Genomic DNA, 19,649 nt, shown 5'->3' on the forward strand with positions numbered 1-19,649 from the left:
GCACGGACGGCCCAACCATGTTCGGTGCCACAATTCAGAGTTGCCTCCCTTGGGGATGGCTCGCCCCGATTATGTTTCTGCAGCTTTGTATCATATGAAATATTATTTAGGACAGAGACAAGCAAATATATCAGTTGCCAATCTCCTATTAACATTTCAAGATAATTCAGAGCACTAGTGGCGCAGGCATCTAAGGTGTCTCAATTTACTGCATCTGATGGTCATGGGTATAATTCCAACATTCACCCAGATTATGTTTCCAAGCTTGTCAGCACATTACTATTTTGCTCATGGGTTTCACCAAAGTGGTGAACGTCTGATACCGACATTACTTTGGAATTTCCTCCCACATTAAGCTGCTATGCCATGATATAACTGGAATACTGTTCAAAGCAGTGTTGCCAACCTCACTCACTAAATCCAATTATTTCTTTGATACATTAAGAGTAAAAGTTCCAAATAAGAATTTTTTAAATATTTATGGCATAGAAATTGAGAAACAAAACAGGAGTCATGAAAAAGAGACTGCCTCTGTGTATTGGTTTTCCAGAGAACCATTTAAATTATTTCCATTGTTCAGTCTTGAGGTGAATATATTTTCCTTTCATCCATTTACGAGTGTACCACGTTGAAAGTAAGAACGAGATTTATTTCATAATGGATGGTGTTACAGATGTGATAAACCAGTCCGATAACCTTAGCATCAAAATAAGATAAATATGCAAATGAGGGACCCTGGTCGAAACTGCTTTTAGAATGTTCCATACATCGATTTAAAGAACTATTTACTTAATAAGCTATTGCCTAACATCCCCAATAAGTATCGATAAAGGCTTCCCTGTCAGTGTGGTCTGTGTGTATGTGTGTCAGTGATTTTTTTGCCAACACACATGGCTGCAAATCAGTTGATGATATCTTTTGAATTGGGTGGTTCACCCTAGTGTTGGATTCATATGCAGTATGCTAAAGATATTTCAGTTAGTGAAAATTATGTCTTCATATGTTAAGTAATACTTTGCACACGAAGGGCATTTACTCATGTGTGCTTCCATGTTGTATATATCACAAATAATCATACCTGTTGACGAACTGTATTTGAACTTTATTTGCCAGCAATGTGAAGGACATTCACTCGGTGCTGGAAGTGTCAGTCTGGGACGAGGACCGGGATAAGAAAGTGGAGTTCCTGGGTAAACTGTCCATCCCACTCCTGAGGGTAAGTGTAGGGTTGACTAGCCATGGCAATACTGAGGGTCAGTGTAGGGCCGACTAGCCATCCTGATACTAAGGGTAAGTGTAGAGTTGACTAGCCATCCCGATACTGAGGGTAAGTGTAGAGTTGACTAGCCATCCCGATACTGAGGGTAAGTGTAGAGTTGACTAGTCATCCCGATACTGAGGGTAAGTGTAGAGTTGACTAGCCATCCCGATACTGAGGGTAAGTGTAGAGTTGACTAGCCATCCCGATACTGAGGGTAAGTGTAGAGTTGACTTGCCATCCCGATACTGAGGGTAAGTGTAGAGTTGACTAGCCATCCCGATACTGAGGGTAAGTGTAGGGTTGACTAGCCATCCCGATACTGAGGGTAAGTGTAGGGTTGACTAGTCATCCCAATACTGAGGGTCAGTGTGGGGCCGACTAGCCATCCTGATACTGAGGGTAAGTGTAGGGTTGACTAGCCATCCCGATACTGAGGGTAAGTTTAGGGTTGACTAGCCATCCCGATACTGAGGGTAAGTGTAGGGTTGACTAGCCATCCCGATACTGAGGGTAAGTGTAGGGCCAACTAGCCATCCCGATACTGAGGGTAAGTGTAGGGTGACTAGCCATTCCGATACTGAGGATCAGTGTGGGGCCGACTAGCCATCCCGATACTGAGGGTAAGTGTAGGATTGACTAGCCATCCCGATACTGAGGGTCAGTGTAGGGCCGACTAGTCATCCCGATACTGAGGGTCAGTGTGGGGCCGACTAGCCATCCTGATACTGAGGGTATGTATCCCCTAATGTATACATCTGTTTGTTCTCATTTTTGTGGGACTTTCATGCTTGTCTTTAGAGGTAACAATGGGATTGTTACCTGACTGATTGTGTGTCGTCGTACCTCGATACCATGGATTGTTACCTGACTGATTGTGTGTCGTCGTACCTCGATACCATGGATTGTTACCTGACTGATTGTGTGTCGTCGTACCTCGATACCATGGATTGTTACCTGACTGATTGTGTGTCATCGTACCTCGATACCATGGATTGTTACCTGACTGATTGTGTGTCGTCGTACCTCGATACCATGGATTGTTACCTGACTGATTGTGTGTCATCGTACCTCGATACCATGGATTGTTACCTGACTGATTTTGTGTCATCGTACCTCAATACCATGGATTGTTACCTGACTGATTGTGTGTCGTCGTACCTCTATACCATGGATTGTTATCCCCCGCCGCGCGAAAGCGCGAAGCGGGGGATATAGTATTCACGACCGTCCGTACGGACGTCCGTACGTCCGTCCGTACGTCCCACCTGTTTGTTGCCGCGATATCTCAAGAACTAAACACTGGATTGTCTTCATATTTGGAACTATGGTGTATATACAGACTCCGCAGACACCAGTCGGTTTTGGTGACCTTGATCCCATTTTCAAGGTCACAGCAGGCAAATCTGCTTTTGGAGTTGGAAAACGGTGTTGCCGCGATATCTCAAGAACTAAACACTGGATTGTCTTCATATTTGGAACTATGGTGTATATACAGACTCCGCAGACACCAGTCGGTTTTGGTGACCTTGATCCCATTTTCAAGGTCACAGCAGGCAAATCTGCTTTTGGAGTTGGAAAACGGTGTTGCCGCGATATCTCAAGAACTAAACACTGGATTGTCTTCATATTTGGAACTATGGTGTATATACAGACACCGCAGACACCAGTCGGTTTTGGTGACCTTGACCCCATTTTCAAGGTCACAGCAGGTAAATCTGCTTTTGGAGTTAGAAAACGGTGTTGCCGCGATATCTCAAGAACTAATCGCTGGATTGTCTTCATATTTGAAACTATAGTGTATATACAGACACCGCATCCACCTGTCAGATTTGGTGACCTTGACCCCATTTTCAAGGTCACAGCAGGCAAATCTGTTTTTGGAGTTAGAAAACGGTGTTGCCACAATATCTCAAGAACTAATCGCTGGATTGTCTTCATATTTGGTACTATGGTGTACAGGCGGGGGATATTTCGTCACTCTGTGACAAATACTTGTTGGACATGCTTTCAGTCACTGTTTTTTCTGCTCCATAATTGAAAATTTACACGATGCCATGAAATGGCTGGAATTCACTCACTCATTCACTGTTCTCAGATAAAGAATGGAGAGCGTCGGTGGTATGCACTCAAAGACAAGAAACTTCTTCACAGGGGAAAAGGTGCTATTCTCTTGGAGATGGATATGATCTTCAATCATGTGAGTTATCGGACTGACCACTTCATCTGTAGAGCACAAGGTATATATTGACTATATATTACATGATACAGTTATCGGACTGACCACTTCATCTGTGGAGCACAAGGTATAAATTGACTATATATTACATGATACAGTAATCGGAATAACCAGTTCATCTGTAGAGCACAAGGTATATATTGACTATATATTACATGATACAGTTATCAGACTGACCACTTCATCTGTAGAGCACAAGGTATAAATTGACTATATATTACATGATACAGTAATCCGACTGACCACTTCATCTGTAGAGCACAAGGTCTATATTGACTATATATTACATGATACAGTTATCAGACTGACCACTTCATCTGTAGAGCACAAGGTATAAATTGACTATATATTACATGATACAGTAATCGGACTGACCACTTCATCTGTAGAGCACGAGGTATAAATTGACTATATATTACATGATACAGTAATCGGACTGACCACTTCATCTGTAGAGCACAAGGTATAAATTGACTATATATTACATGATACAGTAATCGGACTAACCAGTTCATCTGTAGAGCACAAGGTATATATTGACTATATATTACATGATTCAGTAATCAGACTAACCAGTTCATCTGTAGAGCACAAGGTATAAATTGACTATATATTACATGATTCAGTAATCAGACTAACCAGTTCATCTGTAGAGCACAAGGTATAAATTGACTATATATTACATGATACAGTAATCGGACTGACCAATTCATCTGTAGAGCACAAGGTATAAATTGACTATATATTACATGATACAGTAATCGGACTAACCAGTTCATCTGTAGAGCACAAGGTATAAATTGACTATATATTACATGATACAGTAATCGGACTGACCACTTCATCTGTAGAGCACAAGGTATAAATTGACTATATATTACATGATACAGTAATCGGACTGACCACTTCATCTGTAGAGCACAAGGTATAAATTGACTATATATTACATGATACAGTAATCGGACTGACCACTTCATCTGTAGAGCACAAGGTATAAATTGACTATATATTACATGATACAGTTATCGGACTGACCACTTCATCTGTAGAGCACAAGGTATATATTGACTATATATTACATGATACAGTAATCGGACTGACCACTTCATCTGTAGAGCACAAGGTATAAATTGACTATATATTACATGATACAGTTATCGGACTGACCACTTCATCTGTAGAGCACAAGGTATATATTGACTATATATTACATGATACAGTAATCGGACTGACCAATTCATCTGTAGAGCACAAGGTATAAATTGACTATATATTACATGATACAGTAATCGGACTGACCACTTCATCTGTAGAGCACAAGGTATAAATTGACTATATATTACATGATACAGTAATCGGACTAACCAGTTCATCTGTAGAGCACAAGGTATATATTGACTATATATTACATGATACAGTTATCAGACTGACCACTTCATCTGTAGAGCACAAGGTATATATTGACTATATATTACATGATACAATTCCAAGTTAGTTACTTCTTGCCCCTTCATGTGAATAATTCAGCTTCATGACTTACTATTCATGTTCTTTCTAATTCCTATGAAAGACTTGTATATTTTTCCATGTATAAGCTGTGGGTTGCTATAGTGATCCTGGTTCAATTCTCGGCTTAGGTACAATTGTTGAAGTCCATTTCCATGTCCCCCACCATACTGTGGCGGCAATACTGCCACATAAGCAATGTAAAACCCTACTCACTGACTCCCATATTAAACCTAAGCGTTATGTTGTTCTGTACATCACCAGCCGAAGTCAGCGATCAGAACGGTGAACCCTCGAGAGGAGAAATACATGCAGCCAGAACAAAAATTCAAAATATCAGTAAGTGTGACAATGGCATTAGTTTGATAATTGTAACACCGATATCTAATGATGTTCTTGCAACCAAAATTATGAGATTTTGTCCATGAATTTGTTTAGACTGTATTATGCTCTAGAACATGCTGTTATTTAAGTCTTGCCAAGCCTTTTCTATGACATTTAGATGCCCTAAGAGTAACATTTTGTTCCAGAAATAAAGTTTTCTTATTTAAAAATCTATATCTATATAATATGAAATAAAATCCAAATGGAGTCCAGAATAATGCTTGATATTGGCTGAGGCAATTTAGACTTGCCCAATCATTCTAGATTCGAGTTTCTCAGACATTACTTTCTTAGTTTATTCTCAAGACTCTGTGAAAGAAACGGCAGTCCTATGTCTACGTCATATAAACAACACAGAAGCCTGATCCATCTTGCAGTATTTAGTTCTGTGATTTAAACATTTAAAGTCAGTAGCAGTTCTTGACTGACATGTTCCATGTGTAGATCATGAAGCGGAACATTGACCGAGTGTCTCAGATCATCTCGTCCATGATGGACGGCGGCCGGTTCATACAGAGCTGCTTCAACTGGGAGTCCACCCCGAGGAGCATCACGGCCTTCATTGTAAGTGTAGCCCTCCACTTGATACTACTCAGTACTGACTACACACCCCAACAGTACTCAGTACTACCCCATACTACTCAGTACTGACTACACACCCCAACAGTACTCAGTACTACCCCATACTACTCAGTACTCAGTACTAACCAATACTACTCAGTACTGACCACACAACCCCAACAGTACTCAGTCCTAACCAATACTACTCAGTACTCAGTACTACCCAATAATACTCAGTACTGACTACACACCCCAACAGTACGCAGTACTGACTACATACCCCAACAGTACTCAGTACTAACCAATACTACTCAGTACTGACTACAAACCCCAACAGTACTCAGTACTACCCCATACTACTCAGTACTGACTACAAACCCCAACAGTACTCAGTACTACCCAATACTACTCAGTACTGACTACAAACCCCAACAGTACTCAGTACTACCCCATACTACTCAGTACTGACTACAAACCCCAACAGTACTCAGTACTACCCAATACTACTCAGTACTGACTACAAACCCCAACAGTACTCAGTACTACCCCATACTTCTACTCAGTACTCAGTACTCAGTACTAACCAATACTACTCAGTACTCAGTACTACCCAATAATACCCAGTACTGACTACACACCCCAACAGTACTCAGTTCTACCCAATACTACTCAGTACTCAGTACTACCCAATAATACTCAGTACTCATTACTACCCCATACTACTCAGTACTGACTACACACCCCAACAGTACTCAGTACTACCCAATACTACTCAGTACTGACTACAAACCCCAACAGTACTCAGTACTACCCAATACTCCTCAGTACTGACTACACACCCCAACAGTACTCAGTACTACCCAATACTCCTCAGTACTGACTACAAACCCCAACAGTACTCAGTACTACCCAATACTCCTCAGTACTGACTACAAACCCCAACAGTACTCAGTACTACCCCATACTACTCAGTACTCAGTACTACCCCATACTACTCAGTACTGACTACACACCCCAACAGTACTCAGTACTACCCCATACTACTCAGTACTGACTACACACCCCAACAGTACTCAGTACTACCCCATACTACTCAGTACTGACTACAAACCCCAACAGTACTCAGTACTACCCCATACTACTCAGTACTCAGTACTACCCCATACTACTCAGTACTGTCTACACACCCCAACAGTACTCAGTACTACCCCATACTACTCAGTACTGACTACAAACCCCAACAGTACTCAGTACTACCCAATACTCCTCAGTACTGACTACAAACCCCAACAGTACTCAGTACTACCCCATACTACTCAGTACTCAGTACTACCCCATACTACTCAGTACTGACTACACACCCCAACAGTACTCAGTACTACCCAATACTCCTCAGTACTGACTACACACCCCAACAGTACTCAGTACTAACCAATACTACTCAGTACTCAGTACTACCACATACTACTCAGTACTCAGTACTACCCAATACTCCTCAGTACTGACTACACACCCCAACAGTACTCAGTACTACACAATACTACTCAGTACTCAGTACTACCACATACTACTCAGTACTCAGTACTACCCAATACTCCTCAGTACTGACTACACAACCCAACAGTACTCAGTACTAACCAATACTACTCAGTACTGACTACACACCCCAACAGTACTCAGTACTACCCCATACTACTCAGTACTGACTACAAACCCCAACAGTACTCAGTACTACCCAATACTCCTCAGTACTGACTACAAACCCCAACAGTACTCAGTACTACCCCATACTCCTCAGTACTGATTAAAACCCCAACAGTACTCAGTACTACCACATACTACTCAGTACTCAGTAATAACCAATACTACTCAGTACTGACTACACACCCCAACAGTACTCAGTACTACCACATACTACTCAGTACTCAGTACTAACCAATACTACTCAGTACTGACTACACAACCCAACAGTACTCAGTACTACCCCATACTACTCAGTACTCACTACACACCCCAACAGTACTCAGTACTACCCAATACTCCTCAGTACTGACTACACACCCCAACAGTACTCAGTACTACCCCATACTACTCAGTACTGACTACACACCCCAACAGTACTCAGTACTACCACATACTACTCAGTACTCAGTACTAACCAATACTACTCAGTACTGACTACACAACCCAACAGTACTCAGTACTACCCCATACTACTCAGTACTGACTACACACCCCAACAGTACTCAGTACTACCCAATACTCCTCAGTACTGACTACACACCCCAACAGTACTCAGTACTATCCCATACTACTCAGTACTGACTACAAACCCCAACAGTACTCAGTACTACCCAATACTCCTCAGTACTGACTACACACCCCAACAGTACTCAGTACTACCCCATACTACTCAGTACTGACTACACACCCCAACAGTACTCAGTACTACCACATACTACTCAGTACTCAGTACTACCCAATACTCCTCAGTACTGACTACACACCCCAACAGTACTCAGTACTACACAATACTACTCAGTACTCAGTACTACCACATACTACTCAGTACTCAGTACTAACCAATACTACTCAGTACTGACTACACAACCCAACAGTACTCAGTACTACCCCATACTACTCAGTACTGACTACACACCCCAACAGTACTCAGTACTAACCAATACTACTCAGTACTGACTACAAACCCCAACAGTACTCAGTACTAACCAATACTACTCAGTACTGACTACACAACCCAACAGTACTCAGTACTACCCCATACTACTCAGTACTGACTACACACCCCAACAGTACTCAGTACTAACCAATACTACTCAGTACTGACTACACAACCCAACAGTACTCAGTACTAACCAATACTACTCAGTACTGACTACACACCCCAACAGTACTCAGTACTACCACATACTACTCAGTACTCAGTACTAACCAATACTACTCAGTACTGACTACACAACCCAACAGTACTCAGTACTACCCCATACTACTCAGTACTGACTACACACCCCAACAGTACTCAGTACTACCCAATACTCCTCAGTACTGACTACACACCCCAACAGTACTCAGTACTAACCAATACTACTCAGTACTGACTACACACCCCAACAGTACTCAGTACTAACCAATACTACTCAGTACTGACTACACAACCCAACAGTACTCAGTACTACCCCATACTACTCAGTACTGACTACACACCCCAACAGTACTCAGTACTAACCAATACTACTCAGTACTGACTACACAACCCAACAGTACTCAGTACTAACCAGTACTACTCAGTACTGACTACACACCCCAACAGTACTCAGTACTACCCCATACTACTCAGTACTACCCCATACTACTCAGTACTGACTACACACCCCAACAGTACTCAGTACTACCCCATACTACTCAGTACTCAGTACTACCCAATACTACCCAGTACAGCTATGTAATAGAGGTTTCTAGATAAACAGGGGTCTGACTTACAACGTTTAAATCAATACTACAATACTAAAACCGCAGCATGATCTGTTTGATAATGATAAGGGTTTCAATATTTGTGATAACACAGATACAGGGCGACAATTGGTATCGGGTGATCAGACTCACTGATTTGGTTGATGCATGTCATCACATCTTAATTGCGTGGATCGATGCTCATGATGTTAATCACAGGATAATATGCTCCAGACGTGATTATTTCCAGACTGCCGGCATATAGCTGTAATATTGTTGAGAGCGGCATTAAATAATAAGAAAATTAAAACAATAAACAAACAAAACTTATATCCTTCATTGCCTCCTCTGTGATTCAGGTGTACCTCGTGGTAGTGTGGAACTTCGAGCTCTACATGCTGCCCATCACACTCCTCATCCTATTCCTTAAGAATCTGGTCATTGCTCAAATACTTGGCGCTTTCAAGAAGGAACCTGTTGAAGACGTGAGTACCGCGAACTTCCACATCACATGTCCTGTTCTTGTTGCTGATGGGTCTGATAGTGGCACCTGCTTTCGTCCGAGCAAGTTGTTATAATGCCACTTTGTTTGTAGGCTAACTCAAATGTCAGGATACAAAGATCAATCCACCCATTAAGGGTTACCTTTATTATAAAGAGGCGCTGCTTCACTTGTAGTTCAAATCACAACATCCCAGACTGACTCAAGACTTTACATCATGGAACATCATCCACTTCTATAGTAAGAAATGATACTGATAGAAATTATATTGTACGAATGTTTTCACTTTTTGGTTGTGAACTTCTGAAAAATGGAAGACAACAATTCTAAGAGGATATAAACAACTTCTAGAGAAAGGGCAGTAACTAGGTTGGTTTCTTGAACCGTGTTAAACTGTTGCCCATGGTGATGTCACTTAGCGCTTAGGTTTGTACACACCATGAAATATTACAATATAAGATAGACATCCATTTGTATATCAGTGTGCTTGTTTTTCTTCATGTTTAGGATTATGTCGATGAAGATGACGATGATGACGAAGATGATAAAGAAAAGGTGAGTTAAATAAGAGTAATGAGCTTGATTGCTTGAGTTAATGGGTTATAATTTCCTTTTTAAGAATTTCAAGTTGTCCTAAGCCATTACTTGTGGCTCACCAGACCATTTTGATGTGCACTTATAGGTGGGTCATCAGTGTGTCCGGCCACTAGGTGTTAGAGACTAACTCATCAACTAAGATAACTCGGATGTATTGTCAAAGTGTTGATAAAACTGCTTCCAATCACTTGTCAATTAAGTTAACCTTAAGCAAAGAGGAGAAAGTTTTATTAATGAGGTGAAATCTGAATTATTTTGAGAAAAAAAAATGAGAAATGACCTTAACATGTGATGTCAAGGTGATTACTCTATATGTAGCAAGTTTGTAATGTCATGCAAAACTCATGCTATGTGTGAGTCGGTGTAGAAACAATGTAAAGATTATAACAGAGAGAGCATCTTTGGTGGTGCATTCTCTCTCTGCACCCTTCGAGATTCACACTAATCTACCAGCCCAAGATGGCTAAATTGTGAGGACAAGTCAAATTCCAATGATAGTCGTTCTCGTTGACCAGGGCTATAATTCTCAACCAAAGCAGACCGCTGTATGACAAAAGAAACAACCTCAATGTAGGATATTTATCAGCACCTTAAAACCCCTTTTGATTAGATTTTGTTGGTTTAGATTAGCTCCCAACTTAATATTTAAATTGATTTCTGAGACAGTCAGTACAAATTACCAATATGTTGGTACTTCTCCTTCCACAAAACAAAGGTACTTCACTATCTGAACGTTAACCATTTATGCTTTGAAAGTATTCCTTTATTTTTGTTTATATTTGATCGTACATTACAAAAACAAACAATAACTAAGTGTCAGTGGAAAGTCGCTGCTTTAGAACAAATGTTGATCAACCTTGTTGCATTATGAACAGGCCCTTTTGAGTGACCTTGACACAACTCGGCACTTCGCAACGCCTTCAATGTGATATGAAAGAACATAACACTGTGTGTATATCATGCTGATTTTGTGGAACTTGTTTTTGAATTCATGTTTATAAACTGCTGGACAAAAGAAAGTATACACTTGAAAGTTGGATTTGACCCAAAAATTACAAATGTTATCAAAACATCACTAGGCTGTAGTCAAAACCCTGCAAACTTAAAGTCGAAAACACACCTCTGATACCTGTATCAAACACATCACCATAGAATAACCATTTCTAGTTTGTTTAATTTTAGCCACCATCAAATATGGGTGTATACTTTCTTTTGCCCTGCAGTTTTTACACAAGTTCTGACACCTGCTTCACAAGCCCAGTATGACCCACAATGTAACAGTCTCTCCCTGTGTGGTTCAGTGTGGAGATAGTGTTATATTGTATGTGGATGTCGCTATCACTGCTTTTGTATTGTCAGTTTATGTTTTTAAACTGCACTTTTATATTATACAAGAAACAGAATAAAAGTATGCACAATAACACTTTTATATTTGATTTTCCCTAAACACAAGAAAAAGGTAAAAGTTTTAATCGGTTTTTGGGTCCATTAATCCACATTTGCTGTGTTTCTTTCCAAGCACCGTTTTGAGACCTCCTGTCATTATTGGATTATATTTTTATCATTTTTTAATTTTTTTTATCATTTTTTGAAAATTAAGAATCTACATTATGCTCTGGCATACAGTATCGTATTATTACCTATGGTTATTCAAATCTGAATTGAATTTTTTGGCAGCAATGTTATGTTTGAGGTGAGGTGAAATGGGGTTAAACGTCGCGTCCAAGATTATTGAACTTATTTAGCGACGGGCATGCACGTGTGTGTGTGTGTGTGGCTGCTTGTACTAGTCTGGACTAATAATAGCCCTACCATGCGGCAGTTTAACATGAATACCCCACTCAGACACAGTATACTGTCTCCGATCCGACCAGTCCTTGTTTTAGCCCCTTAATGCCAAGCGCCAGACAGGGTAACAACAAGTACCATCTTTTAACGTCTTTTGGTATGACACAGCCGGGGATCGAACCCTCGATCTTTCCCTCTCTGGGCGGACGCTCTACCACTAGACCACAGAGGCAGTCATGTTATGTTGAAAGACTTTCTATTGGGGAGACTTATTATAGAATTATGCTGGCTAATATTTTTCTAAGCGTAAAGCTAATCATATGTCAGGAAAGACAGGGGTGTTCAGCAGTTTTGTAGCTGTAGTGGTAAGAACTCCCATGTTCTTTTAACCGAGGCTTAGTATTTTATGATGGGCTCTGGTTTGATTTGTTTTAGATTCCTAAGATTTTTCTTAATGATCTTGAAAAATTATCATGCTATACATGTGGTAAATTTTGATATAAGAACGGGTTTAGCAATTCAGTTTTTGCACTTTCACCTTGATTGCTTCATCACACTCACACCAGCTTCACACCGGTCTGTGTGGTTTCTTCATCTTCCTCGTGTGTGCGTTCTGTTTGCCAGCCACGGTTAACCCACCACTTTGACCTCTTTTTAAGTTAGTCTTCAAGGATCCAGCTTATTCCTGCTGTTGGTTTTCAAGATTAATCGTTTCTTTCTTGAGATGATAACAGTAAAAATGTATTGATTATTCACTAGAAACCAGGAACGGAACATAAATATTTGCTGATGCGGCAATCTGCACTCACCACTATGAAGAGAAATGTTGATGTGTCTTTTATCTTTTTAAATATTTCATGAATAGCTTCATGGCATGAAAGCATAATATGTACAGTTATTTTCTGCTTTGACTTTTGTTAATAGTTAATTAAATATTTCACATCCATGAGATAGTATTCATGATTTCACTGATTCTGCCCCCAGACTATGAAAGGTGAACAAAAGGTACGTTACCATGGTAACAAGATGAACTTATTTCCACCTTCCTGTCATCTTGTTGGTTCTGTTGGTTGTAAACCAGTGGAGCTTTCTAAATGGCACATATCTGTTGTTCTGTTAACATGTTGGTTTTTGAATGTGAACATATAGTAAATAGATTCAACCAAATATGGTATACTGGCATTCACTGCCCTTCATGATGGAGAGGTAAAGTTTGAGAGACCTTGGCCAGTATGTGTAGAGCTAGCAATTTGGGTCATCCTGGGAAAGAAAGATGCTAGACTTGCTTCATGCACAGCTGTTCAAAATAAATTAAAAAAACATATCCAATTAAAAATACATATCCTATGTAGAACCGTGCTTCATGATGATTGAATCGGGTTTAATTCTGTTTTGAGTGAGTGAGTGTGTGAGTGAGATGGATTTCATGACGCCTTTCACAGTGTTCCAGTTATTGATGTGGGAGGAAAGACCAAAGTGATGCAGGTCTTAGACATTTACAACTTTGGTGAAACCCACGAGCACAGGTATCGTGCTGACAAACCTAGAAACATAATTCGAACCCACAGTCATGGGTTTCTGGCGAGCCCAAGGGAGGCAACTATGCACTGCGTGTTGCAGTGCCTTAGATGACTGGGCCACCTGTGCTCCCTATTCTGTTTTGAACAGCATATCAGTTACATCACAGCGTGTTAGCCTGATGTGGGAGGAAATCCTGAAATGGTGCAGGTCTTGAACATTTACCACTTCACTGAAACCCTCGGGCACAGGTACGATGCTGACAAACCAGGGATTATAATCTGGGCAAATCCTGGATTTAAACCCACAATCACCAGATCCTGGACCCCTAATTGTGGTACCTTAGACCACGGAGCCATGCATGAGCAGCATGGTGAGTGAGTGAGTGAGTGAGTGAGTGAGTGAGTGAGGTAAAACTCCATTGTCATGAACCTTTCCATGTCCGGGCATGGTGCTGAAAAAGTAGGAACATGATTAATGGAACTTGGATTCTAACCATCATTCCGAGGTTTCTGGCACCACGACGCTACAATTGTGGTCGATTAGATACCCCCTGTTTCATGGTGATGTTTTGTTAACAAGATTAACCTTTAAGACACCTCTATTAAAATACAGGTCATGTTCAACCGATGGCTACAATAGTTAGTGTCAAAGGTTTGGAAGAAATGTGAGGGAGGAAGTCGTGATGTGAATGGCTGGTATTAATGGTATCCATCAACCACTCATTTACTTACTTCAATAAATCAAGGTTTGTTTTGTGGGAATCGTTCACTGAAAAGGTTGCACTGGTTATGAAGTTATATGTGCAGAAAGGTCATTCCAACTTGGCATTCAGGATGATTGTTCAGTGAACCTATATAAGTAATTCCTGAAGCTTAAGGCCTGCAAAACCAGCTGAGCACAAATCCTCAAAGTGATCGGATGACCTTGAACCTTGACCCTCTCTGATCTGTGGGAATCCGTGAGATCCAGGGTATTTGGTATGTTTTGCAGATATTTTATTTTGCTTTTAAGTTTGATTTTCATAGATCTTTTTCCCCAGTAAACCCAACTGCTTCTTGGAGATAAATTGATGAAATAGCAAAGATGATATTAAGGCCATAGTGAATAAAATAAGAGATTTTCATCCATTTTTTGTGTGAAAGAGAATTGTTATCATTTTGTAAATATTTATTCAATTTATCATGTCACTTCAAGACAAACCACCTTGCTGGTCCCAGAAAGATGTCAGGGGTCATTAATGAAAGTGATGGTTAAATGTTTTATTAAATTTGAGGGTGGAAGTGGGTCATGTTGGCATGCAAAGGTTCTTACTGATTCATTATGGCCATGGGATCTGTTACAGTCAGCTGTTGTTGTGGCGAAGGTCAGGGTGACTTTCACATTGTCTTGTAATACACAGCTAGGGATGTATAGTCTTATTTTGAAGGTGAACTTCATTCTACCTGACTTCATGATACTGAAATTGACTGAAGCATAGTTTAATGTTTCTAAAGTTTTAATCATTTAGAGAAATGGACACATAAAGCATGTACTATTAAAAATGATTGTAAGACTAAGAGATACTCGTGCCTAGCTTGATGCAAACTATACCAGCTTGTAGCTTCCACTACTAACAAATGTTTTATATAAAATGTAATTCATACTTTTGTAAAAAGTGGAAATATATTTTAAGAGATATTTGTTTGTATCTACTCTGAAACTATCAGGTTGATATATTTGCATGGATGATTCATGTATCTGTGTCCATTCAAACAAATTTCAAAATTCTGGTTCTAAACACGGCATAGCCTCCACCTCATCTTCTAGAAACTTTGCATTGACCTCTGATATTCATGATTTTTTTAATAGTTTTATTCTGTTTTCATTTTATCTAAACTCTGATATCCTGATGCAGGTGAGCTACAGGGCCCAAACTCTTTCTTTAACATAGTGTCTAATTCATCTTTCATGACCTGAGACAATTAACACTAGAAGAAGCTTGCTGCTAATTAATATATGTCGACTTCAATCCTCTCTAACTTTATATTGAACAGTTACAAGCATGTACAGTATTTCAAACATTGGAAATAGCTTTGAAGATAATAGAGACTTATGACAGATTCCAAATTGTAAAATGTAATTGTTTAGTTAATTGCATGGATAATTTGCATTTCATTTTGTACCCATTAAGTTTCAAAACACTACCTACATTGAAAAGTTGCATATATCTTACATGATTCAGACATTGCAAACCTGGTTCATACATTGTGAGTTATATGCTTAAGTGATAGCAGGCTTGTTTGCCCTCCTTTGTTGCAATGTGTTTATTATGTTTGTGTTTGTGTTTTTCTTGGTGGGGAATGTTTAATAAGTCAGTATTGAGGTAACCTGATTGACAACTATCCAACAATGGTTATCTTGCTTGAGTCTACGTGGCTAGCCCCCATTCCGATATCCCACTGAGGTTTGGGGTCCTGATCAAGGTTTAGTATAGTGTGTAGGAAGATAGGACCTGTGACCTGTGTGTAGACATGTAGGTCTGTCGTCACACAAATCCCACCTATCTATGACTTCCCACTTCCCTCTTCCCACTTCCCTCTTCATCGTCAATACTCCACCAGTTTGTAGTCTATACAAAAGTCCTCCATTGACCGTGTATACATATGCCACTGTCACTATTTTTATCCAACCAATCAAGACACGGCCTGGTCCCAGAGAGGCAAACCAGCTAGTGAGTGAGTGAGTTTGGTTTTACGCTGCTTTTAGCAATATTCCAGCAATATCACAACGGAGGACACAAGAAATGGGCTTCACACAAACCATCTAGTGCTCAACCAATGGGCACGCAGATTACATCAGGTATATTTATAGAACAACGTGCCATAGCCTTGCAGACATTTGTACAACTCAAAAGAAGCGAAGAACCATCCTACTTTTTTATATTACTGTAGTTCAAATGATCATGTGATCCTTAACTTCTTTTGAGTAGTACATATATGTTACAATCATTGCTTGAATATCAGGAAACAATTAGTTCATACAGAAAGAGTTGGTTTATTTGACTTAGTGAGTTATCGACGGCTTATTTCATTAGGTGACCATTAAAAGACTACTGTATTCATGGGTGATGGAGGAACGTGGTACATACAAACCTGTGAAGTACTGACGATGCACTTGCCTGGGTATATTTGTCGGACTCTAATCTGTGGCAGGTCTCTGATCTCTGGAGGATTGTCATGGCAGAGATCTACTGTTATCATTTGATGCAGTTTGCAATTGACACAATGTTATATACTACCCAAAAGAAGTTAAATACACCTAATTTTTTTTATCTGAGTTAACTATAGTCGTATGAACAAATCAGGTGATCTTTAACTTCTTTTGAGTAGTATTACAATTGACTTCTAAATTTGCACAAATGACAAAGTCAGACACAGCCTGAGACCTAACATGGATGTGAGTGTTACGTATGTATGAAGCACCTTCTGTCGGTTCCGCCGACCTGTCAGTGACACGTGTGATGTAATATGGCTGTTCTACCAGGAGGAGAAGAAGAGTTTCAAGGAGAAGCTACAGGCAATCCAGGAGGTGTGTCTGCAGGTGCAGCAGGGCATGGACATGGTGGCCTCGCTTGGGGAGAGGATTAAAAAGTCAGTATTTCATTTAACCCCAACTTATTTTTCTGACAAACGTTTTCATAAGATCTGAAAAGTGAACGTGTGAAAATTGCTTTTGGACGACACTGGGTCTACCGCCACTGTAAGAGATTTATGATGAACCTAATTTTTCAGACTTCATTTAAGTAAGTTTGCTTTGCTTAAAATGACAGTGGATGATATCACAGAACAGAGAATTTCCAGCAGAATTGAAAACTGTTTATTTGTGTCTGTGATGTATTTTGAAGTTTATTCAACTTCCAAGTGAAGGTTTATGAGGAGTGACATGTATATCCCTGTGTCATCCAGAGTGAGGTGAGGTGTAATGGGGTTTAACGCTGCGTCAAAGATTATTACACTTATGCCGATGCCGATTTATAGTGCTAGCCCACTGAGATACACGTACCATGCCCCAATTTAACATGAATACTCAACTCAGACAGAGTATACTGACTCCGAGCCGACCAGTCCTTGTTTTAGCCCCTTAAAGCTGAGTGCCAGACAGCGTAACAACAAATACCATCTTTTAACGTCTTTTGGTATGCCGCGGCCGGGGATCGATCCCCAGACCTTCCGCTCTCCGGGGGAAGTGTCATGCAGGGGATTAAATCTCTTTCTTAACAATTCTCTCATAATAATTTGCAAAAATACAAATATTCAGGTTTGTTTTAGTGTATGATAAATGATTTTTTTACCTTTATGGTAAATTTGTGCATGTAATTTGAGTACAGTAAACTATGGTTATAACGAACACGCTTATGACGAACTGACGGATATAACGAACTTCTTTTTTGGTCCCGACTATTTGCTGTAGTTATGCTGTATATATGCTTATAACGAACTACGGTTAAAACGAACTAAAATTAGTAGTCCCTTTGAGTTCGTTATAACCGTACTTTACTGTAATAGTATTATGAATTCATGTGGTGAGCATGTCATCTTTATTTCTGACTGATCTTCATTCCAGCACATTCAACTGGACAGTTCCCTGGTTATCAGGACTAGCTGTGACTGTCCTTGTTGTTGGAACTATCGTGCTATACCTGATACCCCTCCGGCTCCTTCTCCTAGCCTGGGGTGAGTATATCATGGCCAACTAGCCTTGGGAGTAGAGCTGAGTATCACCTTGTATCTTCCGATGTGATTTGTTTCACAATACACCACATCAAATAGTAAGAAATGATGAAATCACTGAAAAACTGCTCTAACATCTATTTCTTCAAACATTTGTGTAGGGATGGTTATTAAATGTTAGTCGGCATGTCCTCAGCTACCATGGCCTTGTGTTCTGCCATGCTTACAGATGGCGCTATGCTACTTCTGTCATTATGGGAGATAACTCTATTAGTTCCTGTTCTATTTATAGCATATCAAGACCTCACAAACTGACGATTCAAGTTTCGTGTGCACTTAAGTATGGATGATATTATAGGTATCAGTGAATCATTACAGCCCTTCTAGGGAGAGTACCTAAAACGCCTCTGATGCCTCTTACTGTCTTATGAAGAGTACCCAATACCTCCTTGGCCCCTTTTACTATACTGGGGTGGGTACTAGTGTAGGGGAGTATGCAGTAGCTCTTTGGGACCTTGTACTCGTCAAGGGGAAGACTTTGTAAGCTCTTACAAACAGACCTTGATCCAGTATTCTCATCAGTGCCGTAGCCAGCCTGGGGTGGGGCAGTTGCTGATTTTTTTATAAAAAACAGTTTTATTTGAATCATGAAAATACAAGTTGGGGACAAGTGATACTTGTACAAATATTTGCCCCCCCCCTGTCAAACTACAGCCTTGCTCACCCTACATCACACTGTATTGAAGTAAAGCACACAACAGAAAATATCCAGCTATCTTTGATTGTGTTTCCTTCATTACAGGCATCAACAAGTTCACCAAGAAGCTGAGAAAGCCAAATGCAATACCCAATAATGAGTTGCTGGACTTCCTGTCTCGAGTACCCTCTGACAGTGAACTGGTAGGCAGTGACACTCACGGCACATTCACACAAACATAATATCCATAAATATACGTAATCTCAAGCTGACAGTCTATCGGCCTTCGTGAGGAACACTCTTTTGGTTTAGCATTACAGTACTCAAGATGCTTGTTTAACCATAGCTGTAACTGAATTAGATAAATTCAGTTACAGACATGGTTGAACAGTATTGCTGAGTGCTGTATAAAACAA

The 19,649-nt window shown here is 40.1% G+C and overlaps 1 protein-coding gene across 9 annotated transcripts in view; it reads left to right on the top strand.

The window, feature by feature from the left end:
• The window catches only part of LOC124136883 (multiple C2 and transmembrane domain-containing protein 1-like), a 198,341-nt gene that overhangs the window by 173,450 nt on the left and 5,242 nt on the right, over positions 1 to 19,649 (top strand). For 6 of the 9 annotated variants that reach the window (XM_048402229.1, XM_048402225.1, XM_048402231.1 and 3 more), the window contains 11 exons: positions 1,114 to 1,216; positions 3,357 to 3,458; positions 5,268 to 5,342; positions 5,832 to 5,951; positions 9,779 to 9,904; positions 10,429 to 10,476; positions 11,972 to 11,977; positions 13,291 to 13,311; positions 17,350 to 17,456; positions 18,430 to 18,539; positions 19,339 to 19,436. In XM_048402229.1, the coding sequence (XP_048258186.1) occupies positions 1,114 to 1,216; positions 3,357 to 3,458; positions 5,268 to 5,342; positions 5,832 to 5,951; positions 9,779 to 9,904; positions 10,429 to 10,476; positions 11,972 to 11,977; positions 13,291 to 13,311; positions 17,350 to 17,456; positions 18,430 to 18,539; positions 19,339 to 19,436 (916 nt within the window). The remainder of the gene's footprint in view (positions 1 to 1,113; positions 1,217 to 3,356; positions 3,459 to 5,267; positions 5,343 to 5,831; positions 5,952 to 9,778; positions 9,905 to 10,428; positions 10,477 to 11,971; positions 11,978 to 13,290; positions 13,312 to 17,349; positions 17,457 to 18,429; positions 18,540 to 19,338; positions 19,437 to 19,649) is intronic. The other 3 variants (XM_048402213.1, XM_048402206.1, XM_048402217.1) reach the window with 3 other exon arrangements.

This window comes from Haliotis rufescens, unplaced genomic scaffold (assembly GCF_023055435.1).
Source record: "Haliotis rufescens isolate VD_foot unplaced genomic scaffold, xgHalRufe1.0.p SCAF_1, whole genome shotgun sequence".
NCBI classification, from domain to species: domain Eukaryota; kingdom Metazoa; phylum Mollusca; class Gastropoda; order Lepetellida; family Haliotidae; genus Haliotis; species Haliotis rufescens.